Source organism: Aquarana catesbeiana, linkage group LG05 (genome assembly GCF_042186555.1).
Source record: "Aquarana catesbeiana isolate 2022-GZ linkage group LG05, ASM4218655v1, whole genome shotgun sequence".
Taxonomy (NCBI): Eukaryota; Metazoa; Chordata; class Amphibia; order Anura; family Ranidae; genus Aquarana; species Aquarana catesbeiana.
This window is the reverse complement of record NC_133328.1, coordinates 227,225,143-227,247,720: the sequence shown is the minus strand read 5'-3', so window position 1 is coordinate 227,247,720 and position 22,578 is coordinate 227,225,143. Positions and strand designations below refer to the sequence as shown.

General features: G+C 45.1%; 1 protein-coding gene across 3 annotated transcripts in view; it reads right to left on the bottom strand.

Annotated features, from left to right (window-relative positions):
* GRB10 (growth factor receptor bound protein 10) overlaps positions 1-22,578 on the bottom strand; it is a 329,633-nt gene that overhangs the window by 51,371 nt on the left and 255,684 nt on the right. For all 3 annotated transcript variants that reach the window (XM_073630598.1, XM_073630599.1, XM_073630600.1), the window contains 3 exons: positions 20,757-20,872; positions 11,107-11,181; positions 8,674-8,811 (listed from right to left, as the gene is read on the bottom strand). In XM_073630598.1, coding sequence (XP_073486699.1) covers positions 8,674-8,811; positions 11,107-11,181; positions 20,757-20,872 — 329 coding nt within the window. The remainder of the gene's footprint in view (positions 1-8,673; positions 8,812-11,106; positions 11,182-20,756; positions 20,873-22,578) is intronic.

The window sequence follows — 22,578 nt, the reverse complement described above, 5'->3', positions numbered from 1 at the left end:
CTTGCTGGCCAAGAGTGGGAGGTTGCTGGCATTAGTCTACCTTATTCAAGTGCAGTTAAACACAGCATGAACTCAGAAAGCATCAGGCTGAAACTTTCCAGAGATGAGGAAGATTAACATTGCACAAGATGAAGTTCAAGCCCAACACCAACCATTCTTAAACTTTTTGGTCTGCTCTGGTCCAGTCACGTGATGCTGTGTCAGCTGCAGGGGAAAGGAGGAAGCACCAATAATGACTGGCCATGGCTCCTGTAATTCCAAGCCATTGTTGAGCATTTCATGACTCAGGGGAGCCAGGGATTGCTGAATCACAACTGGACTGAGTATACAATTTTTTTACATAGGGTAGGCAGAAGAGGTAGGGGGAGGGAAAGTTTAAGAATAGTTGACGTTAAACTTGAATTCCAACTTAAGTCTTTTCCAGTTGGAAACACTTAGCAATTTAAAAAAAAAAAAAAAAATGTGATATAGATATATCTAATTTTTATGTCATACTTACCTGTAAAAAATTCTCATTAGGTACATCATGGAACACAGTCAGGCATTTATTACCTGCTGGGTTATATTCAATTAGGTGAATAGATACTGGTCTTCAGACAGGAAGCGATCTCCTACATAACCCCCCATACAGGAAGTACTTTAGTTTTGTAGCAAGCACTAAATCCTCAAAAAAGAGGGGAGGGCTCTCTGTCCCATGATGTACACAAAGAAAAGGATTTTACAGGCAAGTATGACATAAAAATCTAATTTTTATTTTCATACATCATGGGACACAGACTAATATTCATTACCTGCTGGGATGTCCCACAACAATAGCCTTGAGGGGAGGGAGGCACTCTGCCAAACAATAGCCATCAGAACTTATACGGCAGGCCGCAGTACACTGCGGGCCGAATCCTCGGCTGCATGATGACTACATGCCTGATTGCCTAATTCTGAAGTGACCATTGGGAGATGTTTATATGTGAAGGAAATCCCACGGATGTTGTGGTCTGATGAGGGGTTCCAGTGGGCTGGATTTGGTGGATGCTATTGAGAATTTATCATCTATGCCTAATCCTTAACACCTTCTGGTAAGCAGACTACATTACCACGTGGTGACGAGTGACTTTTTCTACATCTGCACAATATATTTGGTGATTGGATTCCTCCCACTCTTCAATTTCATTTTTGAACTTTTCAGCGCAGCAATAATTTTTATGCAGGTTCAAATGGTTGTTTCTGTAACATAGACAGCACCAAGTTCAAGTCCCAAGGACACATAGGTGACCAAATGGGGGGAAGCAAGTGAGTTGCCCCTTGCATAAAGGTTCAGATCAGTGAATGGGAGGCTAAAGGCCTTTGGAATTATACTGATAGAGCCAAAACCTGACCTCTGTTTGTACTCAAAGCCAACTTTATTTCCACAGCTGATTGTAGAAAAGAGAATTCTCCCAATCACATATTTCCAAGGATGCCATCTTCTGGCTTCACACCAAGCAATACAAGTCTTCAAGACCTCATTATAAATCTTCCTAGTGACAGCTTTTCTAGCATTCACTAGAGTAGACGCCACTGGTCCCAAGAAGCCACGGTCCTTTAACACCCTGGCTTCAATAGCCATGCCGTCAAATTGGGGTGGAATATAGGACCTTGAGACTGTAGATCGGGGCGATGTGGAAGCGTCCATGGCCCGTCTATCATCGATCTCCGGGAACCAGGGCCTTCTGGATCAGGCTGGTGTCACCAGAATGACTGGAACCCCCTCTCTGAATCCTGTGCAACAAATGTGGAAGGCGAGGGATAGCATAAACCAGGGAGTACTGGTTCCATAGAACTATCAGAGCATCTGCTCCAATTGCCAGAGGATCTCTTGTTCGAGACACAAATTTCTGTAGCTTGTTGAACCTGGATGGCAGTAGGTCAACCTCTGGCCATCCCCAACGTTGGAAAAGTTCTTGGAACACTTCTAGGTGTAGGGGCCATTCCCCCAGGCAGATCTGTTGGTGGCTGAGATAATCTGCCTTCCAGTTCTCGACTCCTGGGATCCGGACTGCCGATATCATTGGCACATGTCCCTCTGCCCAGGCTAGTATGTAGTTCACCTCCTTCAGAGCTGAACGACTCCTGGTACTGCCTTGGTGGTTTATATTGGCCACTGCCATGGCATTGTCGGACTGAACCCTGATGGGGCAGTCCTGAAGCTCCGCCGTCCAGGACCACAGGGCCAGACGTACTGCCCATAATTCTAGGACGTTGATGGGCAGGGCCTGCTGTCCCTGACCATTTCCCCTAAGCGGTTAGGCCATCTAGGGTTGCTTCCCAGCCTGAGAGACTGGCATCTGTAGTCCGTACTCTCCAAGTTACAGAAAGAATGAATTTTCCCTTTTGCAGGTTCTGATCCTGCAACCACCAGTTTAGGCTTAAGCATGCCTGAGGAGATAAGCACATTGGATAATCCAGAGCTTTTCTTCCACTGTTCCAAGCAAAGATATCTTGTTTTAAAGGCCTGGAATGGAACTGCGCATAGGGCACTGCCTCGAAGGAGGATACCATCCTCCCTAGAAGACTCAAAGCCAAATGGCGGGTTGTCTGGTGCCCCATTATCCGACGCACCTGATCCTTCAGGGCACAGATCCTTACGCATGACAAAAATACTCTTGCTTGGACAGTGCTTAGAATCAGATGCAAATATCTTAGCCTTGAGACCAGCTCAAAGTCTGACTTTTCAGTATTTATGATCCAGCCTAAGCTTATCAAATACCGCACTGTGCATATTATGCTCTGTTCTAGAGCCTGTACTGCGTTATCTGAGCAGAAGGTTGTCCAGATACCCAAGCACCAGGATCCCTTGGGCCCTTAAAAGACCCAGTACTGGTGTTAGGACCTTTGTGAACACCCAGGGAGCTGGAGCAAGCCCAAAGGGTAGAGCCACAAACGTTCGAAAGGGACGTTCCTCTACCTCAAACGCAGGAACCGCCGATGAGGCTGAAAAGGTACATATAAATACGCATCCTTTATATCGATGGAGGCTAAAAAGTCTCCTCTGGAGTGAGGTTACTACTGAGCGGACAGACTACATCCAAAAGGACTGTATCAATAGATGCTTGTTCAGGGACCTTGGGTCCAAAATGGGCCTTGTGTCCCAGTTTGGTTTCTGAACCGTAAACAGGTTTGAGTAAAATCCTGTGCCCCTTTTGAATACAGGAACCTCTACAATCACTCCTTGATGCACTAGATGTGCCTGAAGCAATAAGTTTCTTTTTGGAGGATCCGAGGGAACACTGGATCTTAGAAACCTGGAGGGGGAACCCCCCGTAACTCCAGCTCGTAACCGAGAGATATAATTGAGGTGACCCTCTCATCCTGAATTATTTTCCAAAATGTCCGCAAAGTGCAGCAGCCCCCCCCCCCCCCCCCCACCCGATGGAGTGGGGGCGTCCCCTCAAAAGGAGGGCTTGGTGCTGGGTTTAGAAGAATTTTCTGGCCCTGGTCTTGCCCCTGGCACCCTGTTGGTGGCAGAACCGCCCTGACGCTGACACATTTGAGGAAGCAGTCCAAGTTTTTAAACGGATGACGTTGTGTGCTTTTCTTCACAGGAAGTAAAGAACGCTTCCCTCCGGAAATCTTTTGGTTATATTTGTCCATGTGATCACCAAATAAAATGTTCCCCATGAAACAGGAAACCTGCCAATAACTTTACAAGGAAGCTCGGCTGACCAGTTCTTGAGCCATAAAAGTCTGCGCATATTTACAGACAAGAGCCAGACAAGAAACCTGCTGTTTTAATCCTTTAAAGCATCAACAGTTAAACACAGCACTCAAGGAATATCAGTCTCTCAGGCAGATCATCCTCCTGATTAAGCCTATCCAGCCATTTGACTTGATTCTTTACAGACTGGCAAATACCAATTACTGCAACAGCTGGCTGAATAGCTGAACTGGCCAAAGAAAAGGAAGCCTTTAATAATAACTCCAATTTCTTGTCAACAGGGTCTTTCAAGCCATGTGCGTTATCTACCGGACAAGTTAAGTTCTTGTTTAAGGAAGAGACTGCTGCATCTACGACTGGCATACTCAATTTTTTAACAAACTTTTCATCCATGGGTTATAAAAAGGGAAAAAACTTTTAGGGGGCAAAAAAGTCATGTCAGGATGTTCCCAATCAGCATACACCGCCTGTTCCAACAGGGGGTGTAGCGGGAAAGTCTGCGCAACCTGAAAAGGTCTCAGAGATCCCAAAGAGGTCCAGGGGGGCTCAGTCACCTGCAAGAGGCAACTTAAAGTCACAACAAACCATTTTGGTCAGAATCAGGATCAAAAGCCTCTACAACTGAGAGGCAGACATCGACTGGATATCTTCTTGTCCAGACTGCACAGAAGCAGACTCATCTGCTGGGCACGCCACCGAATCCTGAGCTTTAAGCTCTTCCCTATCCACAACCCATTACTGCTCCAGACTAGGAGACTCCGGGGAGGCTGATCTGTCACGGTTCCTGCCTCACTGCGGGATGGAGGCAATCATGCCGGCAATCCTGTGCTCTAACCCAGCTAGGGCTGAGGACAGTTCATTCTTAGTGAAAGGGTGAAGCAGCAGCGTTGACTGTAGGCACAATACCAGATAGGCGCAGCAGCTCAGATTGCCCGGGGCCTCTGGTCTTTCAGGGGATACAGCACTAGGGATACAACTAGGTTCATCAGGAACTACTAATATAGGTGTGCCCTTCCCTATGGTGTTAGTCCCACTCCTCTTTTTGGAAGCCATTCAATGCCACAAACAAAAGAGTACTTGGTTGTAGTTAAAACACCTCAGAAGGGAGACCCTTTAATAGGGCTCACCAAGCCCCTATGCAACATTCTTTGTGCCAAAACACAAGGCCAAGTCGACCTGTCATTGGCTACAGCAGAATAAATTGGAGTTTCTGGAGTCTCAGTCTCCTAAACTCAATATCATTGAGCCACTCTGGGGAGATCTCAAACGTGCAGTTCATGCAAGACAGCCCAAGAATTTACAGGAACTGGAGGCTTTTTGCCAAGAGGATTGGGCAGCTTTACCATCTGAGAAGATAACGAGCCTCATTCACAAATACCACAAAAGACTTCAAGCTATCATTGATGTTAAAGGGGGCAATACTTGGTATTAAGAACTGGGGTATGTAAACTTTCGATGAAGGTCATTTGGGTAGTTGTGATGATTTAAAAAAAGAAGGTTAAACACAATTGATTGATGATAAATGGCTTCAGCCAAACACTAACCATGAATGAAAGAAAGGTTTTTGTGTTATCATTCATATTCTCTGAAAAATGGCCAAGAAATCAATTCTGCCAGGGTATGTAGACTTATGAGCAAAACTGTATATGGATTATTTTTGAAAAGAGGGGAATTTTGACTTGCCTGCAAACTCCATAGAGTCAGGGCCGACTTTAACGCTGGAAAAAAGGGGCAGCTGCCCAGGGCCCAGTTATTGTGGGGCCCGAAGCAACAGCCCCTTGAGCCCACTCCAGTGTTGCCATAGATCTGACATTCTGCTTGCCAGTGTGACACCGCTGCAATCCCACCTCCTGGTTCCTGCAGACAATGGGTTAGTTGCTAGGACCACCCGGAGTCTAGCAACAAACCCCGTGGCTAATCTGACTCAGACTCCGCCCCCGTATTCAGCGGAGTGAAACTTTCTCCTGCAGCCCTGGCTGCTGCCACCCGGCTCCCCCCTGCAGCTGTCAGTGGTGGTTGGTTGCTAGGACAAGATTACTCGGCTCTGCAACCCCCCCCCCCCCCCATGTTCAATGGAGGAGCACGGGAATGCCCGACTAACTGTCCTTCCACCCCTCTGTTAACGGAGCATGGGGTTTCTCCCTCCAGACCTGGCTGCTGCCAGTGCCAGCTCAGTGAACTCCAGGAAAAGCTCAGATTTATTTTGGGGGGGCTCTCTGGTGACCCCCGATGCAAGGAGGGGGGTTCTACACTGACCCTCATTATCCCCCATCCTCCCAAGCACTGACCCTCATTATCCCCCATCCTCCCAAGCACTGACCCTCATTATCCCCCATCCTCCCAAGCACTGACCCTCATTATCCCCCATCCTCCCAAGCACTGACCCTCATTATCCCCCATCCTCCCAAGCACTGACCCTCATTATCCCCCATCCTCCCAAGCACTGACCCTCATTATCCCCCATCCTCCCAAGCACTGACCCTCATTATCCCCATCCTCCCCACAGCTCAGAAAACCAATGAGTGAGCGGTAATGTGCGGTAGCCTCTAGCAACTAATCAGTGAGCCATGTGTGCTGTAACCTCCACCAATCAATTGTAATCGCTGCCTGATCTGCTGCAGTTAACACATTTTGAGTCTAGATGCTATTTATTGTATGTCTCAGAAGGTGGGGAGCAAAATTGCATATTGACGGCCAAAAAAAAAAAAAAAGTGTTTGCCCAGGGTCCTATCAATATTAAAGACTGTCCTGCATAGAGGACAGGACATGGGCAACTAATTCATACACCATAGGTTATAGGCTTGTACCTTCAGGTGATTGGACACTAAAGCTTAGAACCCCCTCCCCTATAAAAACTTACCCCACTCTGCAAGTCCTCAGTTTTGTAGCAAGCCATGCAGCGTAGAGCGTTTAGGGAGGGTGTCCCATTTCCTTACAGAATTTACAGATACAGAATTTACAGGCAAGTCAAAATTCCTTTGATCTTAATCATCCAGTACAAGACACGGGCAACTTATTCATACACATACGCAAGCAATGAACTGTCAAGGATTGGATGACTTATTCCCAGCCTGACAGACTTGTGTTGGCAAGAACTTTACAACTGTAGGGAAGGAAAGATTTTCTAACTGTTATTGAAGTGGTGATCCACGAGGACTTTGGGAGGATAGAAGCATGGGTAAGGACCTGCTTTTTTGCATGCGGACAAGGTTTAGTTGGAGAATTCTTGAACTGAATTGAGCAAACGGTACTGCCTCAAAAGAGGCCACCTTTAGGCCCAGAACTCAAGCTCAATCTCACTACAAGTTGAGTATCCAGCTAAGGCTTTTTTGAACATTTGTAAGAATTGTGAGGAGATGGATACTTCAGGAGGTAGTCTTGCTAGACTGTCACCTGGATGTCTTGAGTTCTGAGAAGGGCAAGCAAATATCTTTGTGAACACCGTGGTAACAGAACAGACCAAAAGGCAATGCGACAAAATTGGAGTGGTCATCTGCCACTGCAAAGAACAGAAACCGAGTGAGGTGGGTAAATGGTAACATGTAGATAAGCATCTTTGATGTTCAGATACCACGAGTTTCCCTGGTCTCAGAGAAGCAATTACAGACCTTGCAGATTCTATACAAAACTTTTGGAATGTGAAGGCATTTGTTGAGAAATTTCAAGTCCAGGATAAGACAGATACCTCCGTTGGGCTTTGGTAACAAACATGTTTGAGTATAATCCCAGTCTTGTGATGGTACTGGTAAAATGACTCAGACAAGAGGTGGCGCATGGTCTCTTTGTAAATTGTACTGCACTTGGTCGGTTCTTGGTTGATCTGGAAGCAGAAACTGGTGGCAGAGTGTTGAACTCTAATTGAAACCAAGTCTGGGAAGTCTGTTACCCAGAGGTGCAAACTGCTTCAGATGTCCCCCCACTCTTAAGAGTGAGGGCATCCCTTCACTGTGAGGAGGGCTTTAGATAGGCCTTGGTGGCATCTGAGACAAGCCTTGTGCAGAAAGGAAGGGCTAAATCTAGGTTTTGATACTGAAGTCTGAAGAGCGAGGTGCTCTGGATTTTGAGGACATTGGAGCTCTTGAGGAGAGATTTTTTATGTTGGTTGTCCTAGTCCAGTTAGCTGAATTTTGACATACTGAAATAGCAAGAGCTGGTTTCAGGGCAGGGCCCTTTTGGTTAAAGAGTACTTTGAAAGTATGTCTCAAATTTTGTGTTTGCAGAAACTTTAAAAAGGCAGAGCATCTTCAATAGGTACAGTGAGATTTTAGTTTAAGACAGATAGCAGGGGTCAACCACATAACTAGCCAACTTTTTTGCAAACTTTCTACTGGGTAGAGTTCAAATTTTTTGGGGAGTAAGAATCAGAAGAAAAAAAAAATAAAATTAAAAACTAGTGAAGGTGGTCTCTCAGGGATGGAGAAAATGTCCATCACCTACAGCTATCAGGAACCTGAGGACGTATGCAAGTGGGGTAAGGTCATAGGAGAGGCACCCCAAAGGGGCATGTTCTCAAAAGCTTGACTGTCTAATCACCTGAAGATAGGAGTCTATAAAAACCAGTGGTGTATGACTAGGTTGCCCATGCCTTGTACTAAACATTAGGCTATAAAGATGTAGTTTAGTGTCACTTTAATGTTGAAACTTATGTTTCGGACTTTAACATCTGCCAACCTTTAACATGACTGGAATATAGAGTCAAAGGACCCTTATGAGGAATTTGACAATTTACTACACAAATGGTGTTGTAAATTGCATGCACCAGGATAAAATATGTTCTGGGGTAGAATAGAAAATGGGGTTTGTGGGCTGAGGGACCTTAGAGAAATATTTTTTTTTACAAAAAATTCTTACTGAAAGCAGCAGTTTATTATGACGTATATGCTTATTACAAAATTACATTTTAAATTGCCTCAAAATACAGCTTTTCAAGCCTATAAGTGCTGCATTAAAAAATAAATAAAAAGTAGAAAAGAAAGCTATACCTTTGAGGTGCCTTTAGTAGAGCAATAAAGTCCAGATCTTCTCAGACAAATGAACAGTTTCTTCCATGACTTCTTTCCTACATCTTTAACATACAAGAAGCCTTGTATTTCCGGACAACTGTTGGCATTCAAAAAATTCTGTAAAAAAAAAAAAAAATACAAAAGCTGGTGACAACCATTGAGTCCAATATTAGAATCAGCCCTTTTAACCCAAGCAGCTTAAAGTCTACAAAAAGGTATGGAACACAATTACAGGACCAGTCATAATTAGGTCTCTTTTCTAAATTATCAGTAAAGATAAAGTTAGAGGCACTGAATACAAGTATGGGTTCTTACTCAGAAGTGCATAGGAATAAATGCACAGGCACCTGGCTGAGGAAGATTTGAGAAACACACAGGCAATCTAGCCAGAGGCTGGATGATATAAGCACAACTACAAGCATCTACATTTCATCTTTCTTGGGAATCAAATGGGATTACTCAAATATGCAGGCTGGAAGATCTCTGCAACCAGTGCTTTCTATTGGTAATGGCTTGTTTTGATAAATGCTCAAAGCTTGGATTTGTTAAATCTTAACCCCTTCATGCCCAAGCCTAACAAAAAAATCTGTATTTTTTGCCAGAAAATTACTTAGAACCTCTAAATACTCTACATATTTTATTTTAGCAGAGACTCTAGAGAATAAAATGGAGATTGTTGCAATATTTTAATGTCATGCTGTATTTCAAATGCATTTAATGTCACACCGTTTTTCAAATGCATTTTTTTTGGAAGAAATACACTTTAACGAATTAAAAACAAAAATGTAAAGTTAGCCCAATCTTTGTATGTTAAAGACGTTATGCCGAGTAGATAGATACCCAACATGTCAAGCTTTAAAAACTGCGCTTTTGTGGAATGGTGACAAACTACGGTGCTTAATCTCCTTAGGCGAGGCTTATTTCTACAGTTTACCCGTTTAGAGTTACAGAGGAGGTCTTGATCTAGAATTATTGCTCTTGCTCCAACAATCGCAGCAATACCTCACGTGTGGTTTGAACACTGTTTACATTTGCGGGTGCAACTTACATATGCGTTTGCTTCTGTGCGTGACCACGGAGGGGATGGGGCGCTAAAGGAAAAAAAAACTTTTTGATCACTTTCATTGCTGTCACAAGGAATGTAATCATTCCTTGTGACAGTTAAGCAGTGACAGGTACTCTTTATGGAGGAATGTGGGGGTCTACAACCCACATCACTCCGTTGCACTTAAAAGCATTCAAAGGACCTAGTTTGGTTGTTTTGAATATGGTAATTTTATTTAAAATTTGGCACCTTTAAGGCTCAAGTCAACAGGGAGCAGTGCCATGACATCGCTTCGCATTACTAGATCGGAGACCCGATAAAAGCAGATTTCGGTTTTGTTCGGGTTTCCAGCCAGCAGAGGTGTCGGCTGGTCACTCAGGCCCCCCCCCCCCCCCCCCCCCCAAGGACTCACCACTACCAGCCAGAGAAGGGCTGTATGTTTAGACCCAGCAGTTTGCCATGTGTGCTAGCAGTCCCTATATCTGGGAGAAGGAAGAGGGCCCGGAAGCCCTGGCATTGCCGCCGCCTGTCTCCAGTGTCCAGTGTCATGTCAGACCAAGGGAAAATGGCCCTTGTGATGTCACGGACCACACAAACATGGCCACCTGCCAGAGACCAAACCAAGGAGAAATATCCGCAAGAGTTTCTAACTGCACCCTCTGCACTGAGACCACCCAACAGCAGGTACTGCACCCCACATGAGCCCCACCAGGGAACAGCCACCGAGGGGGGGATGGAGGGAAAAAACAGAGCTTACATGAGGTATTCAGGAACCTGCAGGCAGGTCCTACCATCCCTGGAGGGTACCCACGTCCACCCCACCCAAACGAGGAGAGGGGATTGTACTTACCACTCCATGGATGTGGGTGTCGCTCCAGGCCGAACCCCTCCCCATTGAAGTGGGGGGGCTGTCGGCCAGGGGGCCACTACGACTCGGACCAGAGGCCAGTCGTACGTGACCCTGCGAGACATTTAACTCACGGGCCAGCCTCCATCCATTGAGGCTATGTTACGGCCGACCTAGCGCGTAGCTAGGAGAACCACTGGATCTAGATTATCCAGCCCGTCAAAGGGAGGCAAAAAGATGCATGGAAGGAGAAAAAAGTTGCTAGAACCAAAAGATCCCAGCCTAGGTCTTTACTCCTGACTAGACAGAAAAACTGAATACCTATAGGGGAGAGGGGGTTATATACCAGCTATGGACAGCCCATGAGTGTAGCCAATATTTTGGTTCTGCCTAGTCCTACAGAAAGCGATAGAACACTATAGACAGGATTAATGGAGCACTGTGTCAGTCGAACTAAAGAGAAAAATGTTTGCTTTTAGGTTCAATACCCCTTTTATACCCAGGATGCATCAATTATTACCTGCAATAAATCAGATTGGGGAATGCTACCATTTGATTGTTGACACCAAGCAACCATCTGCTCTGGAAAGAAATTCTGAAAGAAAGGATTAAATGAATGTGTTATAATGATCCACACCATAGAGCTGTACATAGAAACAGATGTGTAGGCATACACAAATTTATTCTCATACAAGAGGCATTAAGAGCTATGACCACAATATACACATCTTTCAATGGTGACTACAGTAATGGGCAAAAACTGTTTAAGGTTTTATGGAGTGGGATTGGGTTATAGGGGAATCTTCAAAAGATTTTGAAGGTACCAGCCTATAACAGTCTATGAATACTATGCCTGTGTTAGGTACTGTTTGATTAAGTGACACCTGTTTAAAGTGGGTTGTAAAGACTTTTAACTACCTATGCATGAAGGTGAAAAAAAAACAAAAAAAACAAAAACAACTAAGCAGCAGCCTCCCCAGACCCCCCCCAAGATACTTACCTGAGCCCCCTCTAGATCCAGCAATGTCCACGAGAGAGCCTTGCCTCTCTGGGGACTCGCACTCCCGATTGGCTTTTGGCAGGAGCCATTGGCTCCCACTGCTGTCAATCACAGGCAGTGAGCCAATCAGGAGACGGAGGGGGCGAGGCTGAGCCACAGCACCGTATTTAAATGGACACACAGAACTGTGGGTCGGAAGCGTGCCTGCTTGGGAGCAAGCGGCTTGCTGTGGAGGAGGATCCAGCCTGATCTGTGCAAAAACCATTACACAGAGCAGGCAAGTGTAACATGTAGCAAGTGTAACATGTTTGTTATTTTTAGAAAAAAAAAGCTGAGTTAGACTTACCGGTATCTCCTTTTCTGAGAGTCTTCCAGGACAGCCCATGAGACCTTGGGCTCCTCCTACCAGGACAGGAAACACGTCACCCCCACCAGATAAAAGGGCGGTCCTCCAGGCCCATGTCAGTATGCTCAAGAACCGTAGGACCCTGCAAAACTTGTGCATAATACACATAACTTCAGACAATACCGGGTGAGAATCTGGCTGTCCTGGAAGACTCTCAGAAAAGGAGTTACCGGTAAGTCTAACTCAGCTTTTCTCCAAGCGTCTTCCAGGACAGCCCATGAGACGATGAGCCAGAACTTACCAGTCTAGGGAGGGACAACTGCCTGAAGGACCTTACGACCAAACGCCTGCTCCTGAGCTGATAGGAGATCCAGGCGATAATGTTTAATGAAGGTCGAGTAACTGGACCAAGTGGCAGCCCTGCAAATCTGTTCCGGTGAGGCACCAGCCCTCTCAGCCCAAGACGTAGACAAGGCTCTAGTTGAGTGCGCAATAACAAAAGGTGTAGGGACCTCCCTAATTTTGTAAGCTTCCAAGATGGCTTGCTTTATCCATCTAGCCAATGTGGCTTTAGATGCACTATTCCCCTTGTGAACTCCAGAAAAGAGGACAAACAAGGCATCAGTTTTCCTAAAGGTCTTCGTGACCTCAAGATAGACCAAGAGAATCCTTCTTACATCTAGAAAACTAAATTTTCTTTCTAAGTCGCCCTGTGGCGAACTACAAAAGGTTGGCAATACAACGTTCTGAGATCGGTGGAATGTACTTGCCACCTTGGGCAAAAAACCTGGATCGGTTCGTAACACAACTCGATCCTCAAAAATCGTGAGGAAGGGCTCCCTTACTGATAGGGCCTGCAACTCACTAACCCTACGAGCTGAGTTAACAGCTATAAGGAACACAGTTTTTAATGTAAGTAACTTAACTGACATACTTTCCAGAGGTTCAAACGGAAATTCTACCAGAGTTTGAAGTACTAGGGACAGATCCCATGTTGGACAACTTCTCACTACTACTGGTCTGGCCCTAGAGATAGATTTGAAAAATCTGGCTATAGTGGGATTTTACAGGAGAGAAAACTGGAGGAACACACTAATAGCTGCCGCCTGTACCTTTAAGGTACTAAAAGAAAGACCTTTGTCGACACCCTCTTGGAAAAATTCCAAAATAGACGGAATATCATGAGTTAATCTATCATTTTCAGATAACCATGAGTTAAACCTTTTCCAAACTTTGGAATATATGGCTCTAGTAACCGGCTTCCTGCAATTAACGAGAGTCCTGACTACTTTGTCAGAGAACCCTTGGGCGCTCAGTATCTTTTCTTCAGATACCAGGCCCTCAAGTTTAAGGAAACCACCTGAGGGTGTGATACTGGACCCTGCAATAATAGGTCTTCCCTTTTCGGAAGACTCCACGGAGGCTCTGAAACCAGAGACTGTAGCAGGGAAAACCATGGCCTCTTGGGCCAAAACGGGGCAATTAGAATCAGATCTGTCTCTTCCAGCCGAAACTTCCGGAGGACTTCTGGAATCAGTCTGATTGGCGGAAAGGCATAACATAGGCCTGGAGGCCACGGGTTTGCCAGAGCATCGATCCCCAAGGCTTGGTCTGCCGGGTTCATGGAAAAGAATATCTCCGTCTTGCGTTTTTTTCGGTTTGTGAACAAATCCGCTACGGGATAACCCCAGCTCTTGGTGAGGTCTGCAAAGACTTTGGGATGAAGGGACCAGTTGTCTCGGTCTATCCTGTGATGGCTGAGATAATCTGCCAGGCAATTGTTTGTCCCCTTCAGGTGTACAGCAGAAATAGAGGCTAGATTCCCCTCTGCCCATGAAAGGATCTCCTGGGCAATGGACTGAAGCCTCCGGCTTCTCGTGCCTCCCTGCTTGTTGATATACGCGACTGTCGCTATATTGTCTGACAGAATTTGGAGGTTGTGACCCCTGATCTCCATCTGAAAAGACTGGAGGGCTCTCTGGACTGCAAACAGCTCTCTTTGATTGGATGAGGCCCTTGCCTCCTCTGGGGACCACTCTCCTTGTGCTACTGCATTGCTGAGGTGGGCCCCCCATCCCCAGGAACTCGCATCCATGGTAATCCTTCGGGAAATGGGAAAGGACCATGGGAGACCTCCTGCTAGGTGCTGACCAGCTCTCCACCACCACAGGCTTCTTTTTATCCTGTTGGGAAGCCAGATCCTTGACTCCAGGGACCTTACTTCCCCGTCCCAGTTTCTTAAAAGAAACCTTTGTAACGGACGCTGACGGAGTCTCGCCCATGGTACTGTGGGAAAACATGAGGTCATAAGACCCACTGCCCTCGACACCTGTCTCAGAGAGACCGACTGGTTGGTCTGCAATGCTGACATAGTCTGGAACACTTTGGTAATCTTCTCCTGAGGAAGAAAAACTCTTTGGTTCACTGAGCAAAATCGTAACCCAGATAAGTTACTTTCTGGACCGGAATCAAGGACGATTTTTCTTTGTTTATTAGCCAGCCTAGGGACTGTAAGAAGTCCTGTACAGCCTGGAGATCCTCCAACAGCCTTTGGTATGATTTTGCCACTATCAGGAGGTCGTCCAAGTAAGGGATAACTGTTATTGCCTTTAATCTTAGTGGAGCCAGCGCTTCCCCCAACACCTTCGTAAAGATGCGTGGGGCTGAGGAAAGACCGAAGGGGAGGGCCTGAAATTGAAAATGTCGGGTCCCCATACCCATCTTCACTGCCAATCTCAAAAACTTTTGGAAGGCTGGATGGATAGGGATGTGAAGATAAGCATCCCTTAAGTCCAACGTGGCCATAAAGCAGTTTGGGTATAGTAGGTTTTTGATTGTAAAAACCGTCTCCATATGGAAATGCTTGTATCTGATGGACTTGTTTAAGGTCCGGAGATTCAGGATAAGTCGAAACTTTCCTGCCGGCTTTCTGACCACAAATACATGGGAATAGAATCCCTTGCCCTGCTCCGATCGAGGAACAGGAATCAGTACTTTTTGATCTAATAAGTCTCCGATCTGGAGACCCAGAGCCCTCGCTTTCTCCCGATCTTGTGGAGGAAATGTGACCAAACGTTCTGGTGGTTGGTGAACAAACTCCAGCCTGTACCCGTTGGTCACTAGGTCCAGGACAAAGGGGCTCAGAGTGACTGCTGCCCACTGTGGGATGAAGGCCCTCAATCTCCCTCCCACCGGGGAACACAAGTCACTGCGGCTTGGCGGGCTGTTGAGGGGGGTTAAACAGCACTCCCCCTTTGCCTCTGCCTTTGTGCCTAGTCCAATGCTTTTTCGGCCTGCTGTCCTTTTCTCTAGGACTCTGTTGCCTGCTTTGGCCACGAAAAAAATTTTCTGGCTGTCTGAACTCTCTGGAAATGCCTTTTTCTTATCAGCCGTGCGTTCCAGTGCCTCCTGTAGACCTGGGCAAAATAAATGATCGCCAGTTAAAGGAAGGCCACAAAGACGCAACTTGGAGGCCGAGCCCCTGACCAGGTCTTAAGCCAAAGGCTTCTCCTGGCCAAGTTCACTAGAGCCAAAGTCCTGGCTGACATTCTTACCGACTCAGCGGAAGAATCTGCCAAAAAACCCACTGCCTGAAATAGGAGAGGAAAAGACTTTAAAATTTGCTCTCTGGAGGTACCTGCTGACAGATGTGACTGAATCTGAGTCAACCAAACCTCCAGATTTCTGGCCACACAAGTGGAAGCCAGAGCTGGTTTCAGGTTTCCAACTGCTGAGTCCCAGGCTCTGTGGAGAAGGATATCCACCCCCCCTCTTGTCCATCGGATCCTTAAGCGTACCCATATCATCGAACGCCAGGTCCGAGTTTTTTGAAACCTTTGAAAGAGGTGCGTCTAACTTGGGATTCTTATTCCATGGCTGCGCAGTGTCCTCATCAAAAGGAAACCTCCTTTTTAGGTTACTAGAGAAGAATGGTTCTCTCAGGATTATCCCATTCCAGTTTAATAGTATCAACCAAAGAACTATGAACTGGAAAAACTCTCGATTTTCTCTTATGCAATCCTTTATACATAAGATCATGTTTGGATAACTGAACCTCTTCCTCTTTTAATTCAAGGGTAGTATAGATAGCCTTTAATAAGTCATCTACGTCCTCAACAGATAACTTAAATCTTGAGCCTCGAGTGGATTCTCTATCTCTGGGCTCTGTATCTGACCCCGATTCTTCCAGAGAAGAACGGGTAGATCTGACCTCAGCCTCAGAGTCCTCACTCTCTGCCTGCTGCGGAGTGTTTACTGACGCCTTCAGTGAAGACGGACTCTCTGCTGGAGTCTGGAGCTTGTCAATAAGCGTTCTAAAGGAACTGAAGGTGGACGCAAGCTCATCCCTAACAGAAGTAAGCATCTTCTGGCAAGAGGCAACCGGGTCATCCTTTACTAGGCCTTCTATACAGGTGCGACAAACTGCTTTGCTCCATGAGGAGCTCAATTTGTTTGCGCAAACCGCACATTTCCTTTTAAGTGGCTGCGCTTGGGCCTTGTCCTGAGTCTTGGTCTGCAAGACAAAATGACCCACAATGTAATTAAAGCCACCCAATCACTCTGTAACACCACGTGCAGGAGGGAGGAAATGTGTCCCCTTACACCCACTACTACAGAGGGGGGAGGGGGAGGGAACACTCACAGGGATAGCAAGGTGGTGACAGAACACCCCAGGCTTACCTGTGAGGTGCTGGTGTTGGGAACTGCATCCGCTGCCTGTGCAGGTACTGCAGGAGGACCCATTTTGCCCCTCTTGGCCATCCACAGCCTGGCTGCTTAACACCAAGAAACACCAGCAGCCAGCGTTCTCTGTTCGCGCCGTTTATGAAGACTGGAACCTCGTCTCCGGCACCCGATGATGAGGTCATATGCCCCGGAAGTAACCCTCTCCAGGCACTTCCTGTGGGCCAGCTTGGAGCGCAATAGCTCCGCCCCCTCGAGTGCTGCGGCTTCCTCCATTCCCTGCTCAGATCAGCCACGCTGTCGGCAGGGAAGGACAACCGAAGCTCAGCTGAGCTATAGTGCAATGCACTGCGCTAGGGGCACGACCTCACACCGGTCCTGGCCCTCTCCAGGCACTGAGGACAGGGAACAGCAGCACAGCCAACCTCCCCAGTGGTGTGCTGCTTCTGGCAGAGGAAGAGGTAAGTGATATGCCCCAGAAAATAGCCATACAAAGCCCCTGCTTATAAGGCCTATGGGAGCAGGTTCCATGAACATGTTACCCTCCCGTCCGGAGGAAACACAAATAACTGACATGGGCCTGGAGGACCGCCCTTTTATCTGATGGGGGTGAGGTGTTTCCTGTCATGGTAGGAAGAGCCCAAGGTCTCATGGGCTGTCCTGGAAGACGCTTGGAGAAAAAAGGCTTTAATATTACTTTCATTTCTCTCAAAGGAAACGCAGTCCCATTGAAGTTGAATAAGAGCTGTTCAATCTTAAACTGCATGAGGGATTCATTACTGTTCAAGTGGTAAAGATGTGGCACTACCTTCCACAATTAGTGGAATCAGCGAATTAGATGCGTTTCTCAGCAAACCTGGTATACAGGGATATGGAAACTGTTAGAACTACAAGAACTGCATGGACCTGTATTCTTCATTCAACCTTAAAACTTGGAAACTATAACAACCATATTTATAGTTTCCCTTCCTCTGGCACATAGCTAAACTTGTTTCAAGCCTGAAAAATATGAATTATGTTAATCATCAGGATGAGTAAGAAAAATAAAAATAAAATTATGAACAAAATACTGTAAACAGACTTGATTCTAAGCTATAACAGATTCCATTTGTCTCAAAATAGTAAAGCCAGGTTTTCAAAGTAATAATGCAATGATGATTGTCCTCTGCATAAAGCAACATGCACATTATAGAAGGGTAGTCCCTCAATTTCCTATGGTAGATACAGAGGGTTTCAGTCCATACTTGTCAATCCAAGAGTGCACACTCCCCCTATACAGAGTTGTCCTTCCAATAGATTTAACAGTTTTTAAAAAGAAACCAATTTATTGGTGTAACAATAGAGACAAAACAAAAGGATACTTTACTTAGATTTTTACTTTTAATTGCTCATTGAGCCAATGTTCACAACTTTTCATTGCACCAGTATAAGCAAATCTGTACGCGTGTTGGTGTGCCAAAGGAAGCATTAAATTTCTTTGGGTGTGTTCATTACAGAGAAAAACGTAACTATTGACACTTGAATCCACCAGACACTGCTTCTTGGGTGAACTCTGTGCAAACAGTGGGCTGTGGCAATGTTAAATACTTTGGAAAGTGAGGAAAGTGCTTATATTGCAGTCAAGAGTCCATTTTTCTAGTGCAGATAGACAAAAGCCACCTAAATAATAATGGCTACATATTTTACTACTTTTTTTTTTTAATGATCTACAGTATTTCACGGTTGTGAAAGTAGATTTAAAAACTGATGAAAGGCCGTATGAAGAATTATTCTGCCATTCAGGTTGACTAGTTCTTTGGAATGATGGCCACTGACTGGCAGAGATCTAACTTGCTTTTTATGAAGATTCTACAACAGGCAGTAATCTGCCCAACTTCAAAGATGCCGTTTGAGCCCTCAGACCTGCTGCTACACCCGCCCAGCAACAGTGTAGCAATTTGATTCTACTTTCTAAATCATAACCCTCTCAAGGAGATTCAGCAAGTTGCAACTCTGACCACTGAGGACACACATTACTGATACCTAAAAGTAGAAATAACAAAAATGATGGGTCTGACAGCATCGACTGTACTTTACCTAAGGCCCCTGTCACACTGGGGCGGTGGGTGCATCGGCGGTTAAGTGCCACTATTTTTAGCGCCGCTTTACCGTTAATTTCACAACGCTATTCGGCCGCTAGCGGGGTGCCTTTACCCCCCGCTAGTGGCGCCGAGAAAGGGTTAAAACCACCGCAAAGCGCTGCTGCAGCAGCGCTATACCGGCGGTATAGCCTCATTGCCCCATTGATTTCAATGGGGAGGAGCGGTGTATACACCGCTCCAAAGATGCTGCTTGCCGTTTTTTTTTTTTTTTTTTTAACGTCCTGCAAGCGCACCACTCCAGTGTGAAAGCACTCAGGCTTTCACACTGGAGACAGGAGCGGCGCTTTACAGGTGCTATTTTTAGCGCTGTAGCGCCTGTAAAGCGCCTCAGAGTGAAAGGGATCTAATAGCAACATTACTATTGATTGGCAGTAAATTTGAACTCTATATAGTGCCTTGCAAAAGTATGCACCCCCCCTTGGGTTTTTACCTATTTTGTTATATTACAGCCTTTAGTGCAATGTTTTGTTAATCTGAATTATATGGGATGGATCAGAACACAATAGCCAAATTTGGTGAAGTAAAATTAGAAAAATATATACATACAACTATTTTTCAGAAGTAAAAAAATTATTGGCATGTGCGTATGTATTCACCCCCTTTGTTATGAAGCCCATAAAAAGCTCTGGTACAACCAATTACCTTCAGAAGTCACATAATTAGTGAAATGATGACCACCTGTGTGCAATCTAAGTGTCTCATGATCTGCCATTACACACCTTTTTGAAAGGCCCCGAGGTTGCAATACCTAAGCAAAACGCACCACTAACCAAACACTGACATGAAGACCAAGGAACTCTCCAAGCAAGTCAGGGTTAGGCTATAAAAAAAAAAAATATCCAAATCTGATGATCCCTAGGAGCGCCATCAAATCTATCATAACCAAATTGAAAGAACATGGCACAACAGCAAACCTGCCAAGAGACGGCCGCACACCAAAACTCAGACCAGGCAAGGAAAGCATCAGAGGCAACACAGAGACCTAAGGTAACCCTGGAGGAGCTGCAGAGTTCCACAGCAGAGACTGGAGTATCTGTACATAGGACGACAATAAGCCGTACGCTCCATAGAGTTGGGCTTTATGGCAGAGTGGCCAGAAGAAAGCCATTACTTTCAGCAAAACACAAAATGGCATGTTTTACATTTGCGAAATGGCATGTGGGAGACTCCCAAAATGTATGGAGGAAGGTGCTCTCATCTGATGAGACTAATTGAACTTTTTGGCCATCAAAGAAAATGCTATGTCTGGCGCAAAGCCAACACATCACCTAAAGAACACCATCCCCACAGTGAAACATGGGTGGCAGCATCATGCTGTGGGGATGTTTTTCAGCAGTTGGGACTGGGAAACTGGTCAGAGTTGAGGGACAGATGGATGGTGCTAAATACAGGGATATTCTTGAGCAAAACCTGTACCACTCTGATTTGACACTAGGACAGAGGTTCACCTTCCAGCAGGACAATGACCCCAAACACACTGCCAAAGCAACACTTGAGTGGTTTAAGGGGAACATGTAAACGTGTTGGAATGGCCTAGTCAAAGCCCAGACCTCAATCCAATAGAAAATCTGTGGTCAGACTTAAAGATTGCTGTTCACAAGTGCAAACCATCCAACTTGAAGGAGCTGGAGCAGTTTTGCAAGAAGGAAAGGGCAAAAATCCCAGTGGTAACATGTGGCAAGCTCATAGAGACTTATCCAAAACGACTTGGAGCTGCGATAGATACAAAAAGGTGGCTCTACAATTTAGGGGGTGAATAGTTACGCACATTGACTATTATCTTGTCCTTTTTTTATTGTGAAGCGAACATCTTCAAAGTTGTGGGCATGTTCTGTAAATTAAATGATGCAAATCCTCAAACAATCCATGTTCATTCCAGGTTGTGAGGCAACAAAAACAAAAAATGCAAAGGGGGGTGAATACTTTTGCAAGACACTGTATACTACCTGCATCAGCTACAAAAGTGAAAATATCTTCTAGCATTGTTTATACCTACTCACCACAGGATTCTTGAAAAATTCATATTTTGCATAATTCTTCCTGAACAGAAATTTGCTTTCACTTGACATCATGGACTGGACTTGTACTACAAGTTCATGGTCTTCAAGGTATCTCTCTAGGGTAAAAAGACAGATAAATTATGAAGATTGCATTTGCTTAGGATTTGGAGAATTTGACAAAATAAAATTACTACTAGTTGGGTATAATTATTAAAACAAATTTTTTCAGGGTACATTTTGCCAAAAGAAAAACAAGTTATGGGGCAGGCTATCTAAAAGAAAAAATATTAAATGGGGAACTAGGTCAAGCCAGTAGGCTCCAGGGAAAAAAAAAAGTAAGAACATATTCCGTCATGCACACAAACAATATAAAATATTAAACTATTTTTGGGAGTTGATAAAAGTACAAAGATTTGACTAATCCAGACTGCTCTATTACACGGCCTGTCTCCCATTATATCAATTGCTTACTTTCTTCAACCAATGTTTTGTGCCCCATTCATCTACTTGATAAACTGTCCATACCAGTGGGAACCAGGCTACATCTGCTTATCCCTACATGCTCCCCATAACCCCAAGCAGGCCTGATTTATCAAAGTTTACTTTATAAAGATAAAGTGTAGCGCTAACAAATATAGTAGATACTCATGCCCAATATGTATAATACTTAGACGAAATGATCCTTAGAAACCAATGCACAATATATTCATGGTGTAAAAATAAAGTGCACGTGATACACTTATCATACAATTTTCAGCAAAATATAAAGGAAAGTCTCTAGATGGTATATGTAGCACCAAAGATTGTGAAGGAAACTTGTTTGTGTGTTGATAGAAGATCCACCACCTCATTAAATTGGGGGCTTACCGGAAAGATTGGACACAGATGGGTGTACACCCACTGGGTCAATCTAGCTTGTAACTGTGGGGATCCACGATGGTATCTGTACCGCAAAAGCGTTAATCCAGGTGACCCAGATGCTTGAAAGTGTATATTATAGGGGATAGATCCACTCAGGTATTCAAAGTGTATATAGGAAAAATATAAAGATACATGGCGTGGTACTGTATAGACGACTAAAATTCGTTTTATTGAAGGTAAAAAACACTCACATTTGAGATGAAAAAACAGCGCTTGTAAATACAGATCTTTTGGCAATGTTGGTGGTGTCAGCAATGGTCCCATTCACACACGACTTCCAGCACGACTTTGGGAGGCAACTTGGACACGACTTGAGTATGAATCACAGCACGACTTGGGGCAACTTACAACACAACTTGAAGTCGCCTCCAGGACAGGGAACTTTACAAGTGGCCAATCAGAGCTTATCAGCTGTGTGTGAGAAGGAGGGGCTGGCTGTTTAGTGGAGGAAATTACTCTGTTTCTTTTCTGCTTCCTGTAAAGTTGCCTCAGTATGAACAGTGATCAGACTTGGATGCAACTTCCATTGAAATCAATGGGTACAAGTTGCCTTCAAGTCGGATTGAAGTAGTACAGGAACCTTTTCTGAAGTCAGAGCAACTGCAGTAGTGTGCATTAAGACAGATCCATTCACTTACATTGATTTTTTCGTGTAGCGCGACTTGAGGCGACTTGGGGCGACTTGAAGTCGGATCCAAAGTTGCCCCTGTGTGAATGGGCTCTTACAAGCTAGATTGACCCAGTGGGTGTACACCCATCTGTGTCCAATCTTTCCGGTAAGCCCCCAATTTAATGAGATGGTGGATCTTCTATCAACACACAAACAAGTTTCCTTCACAATCTTTGGTGCTACATATACCATCTAGAGACTTTCCTTTATATTTTGCTGAAAATTGTATGA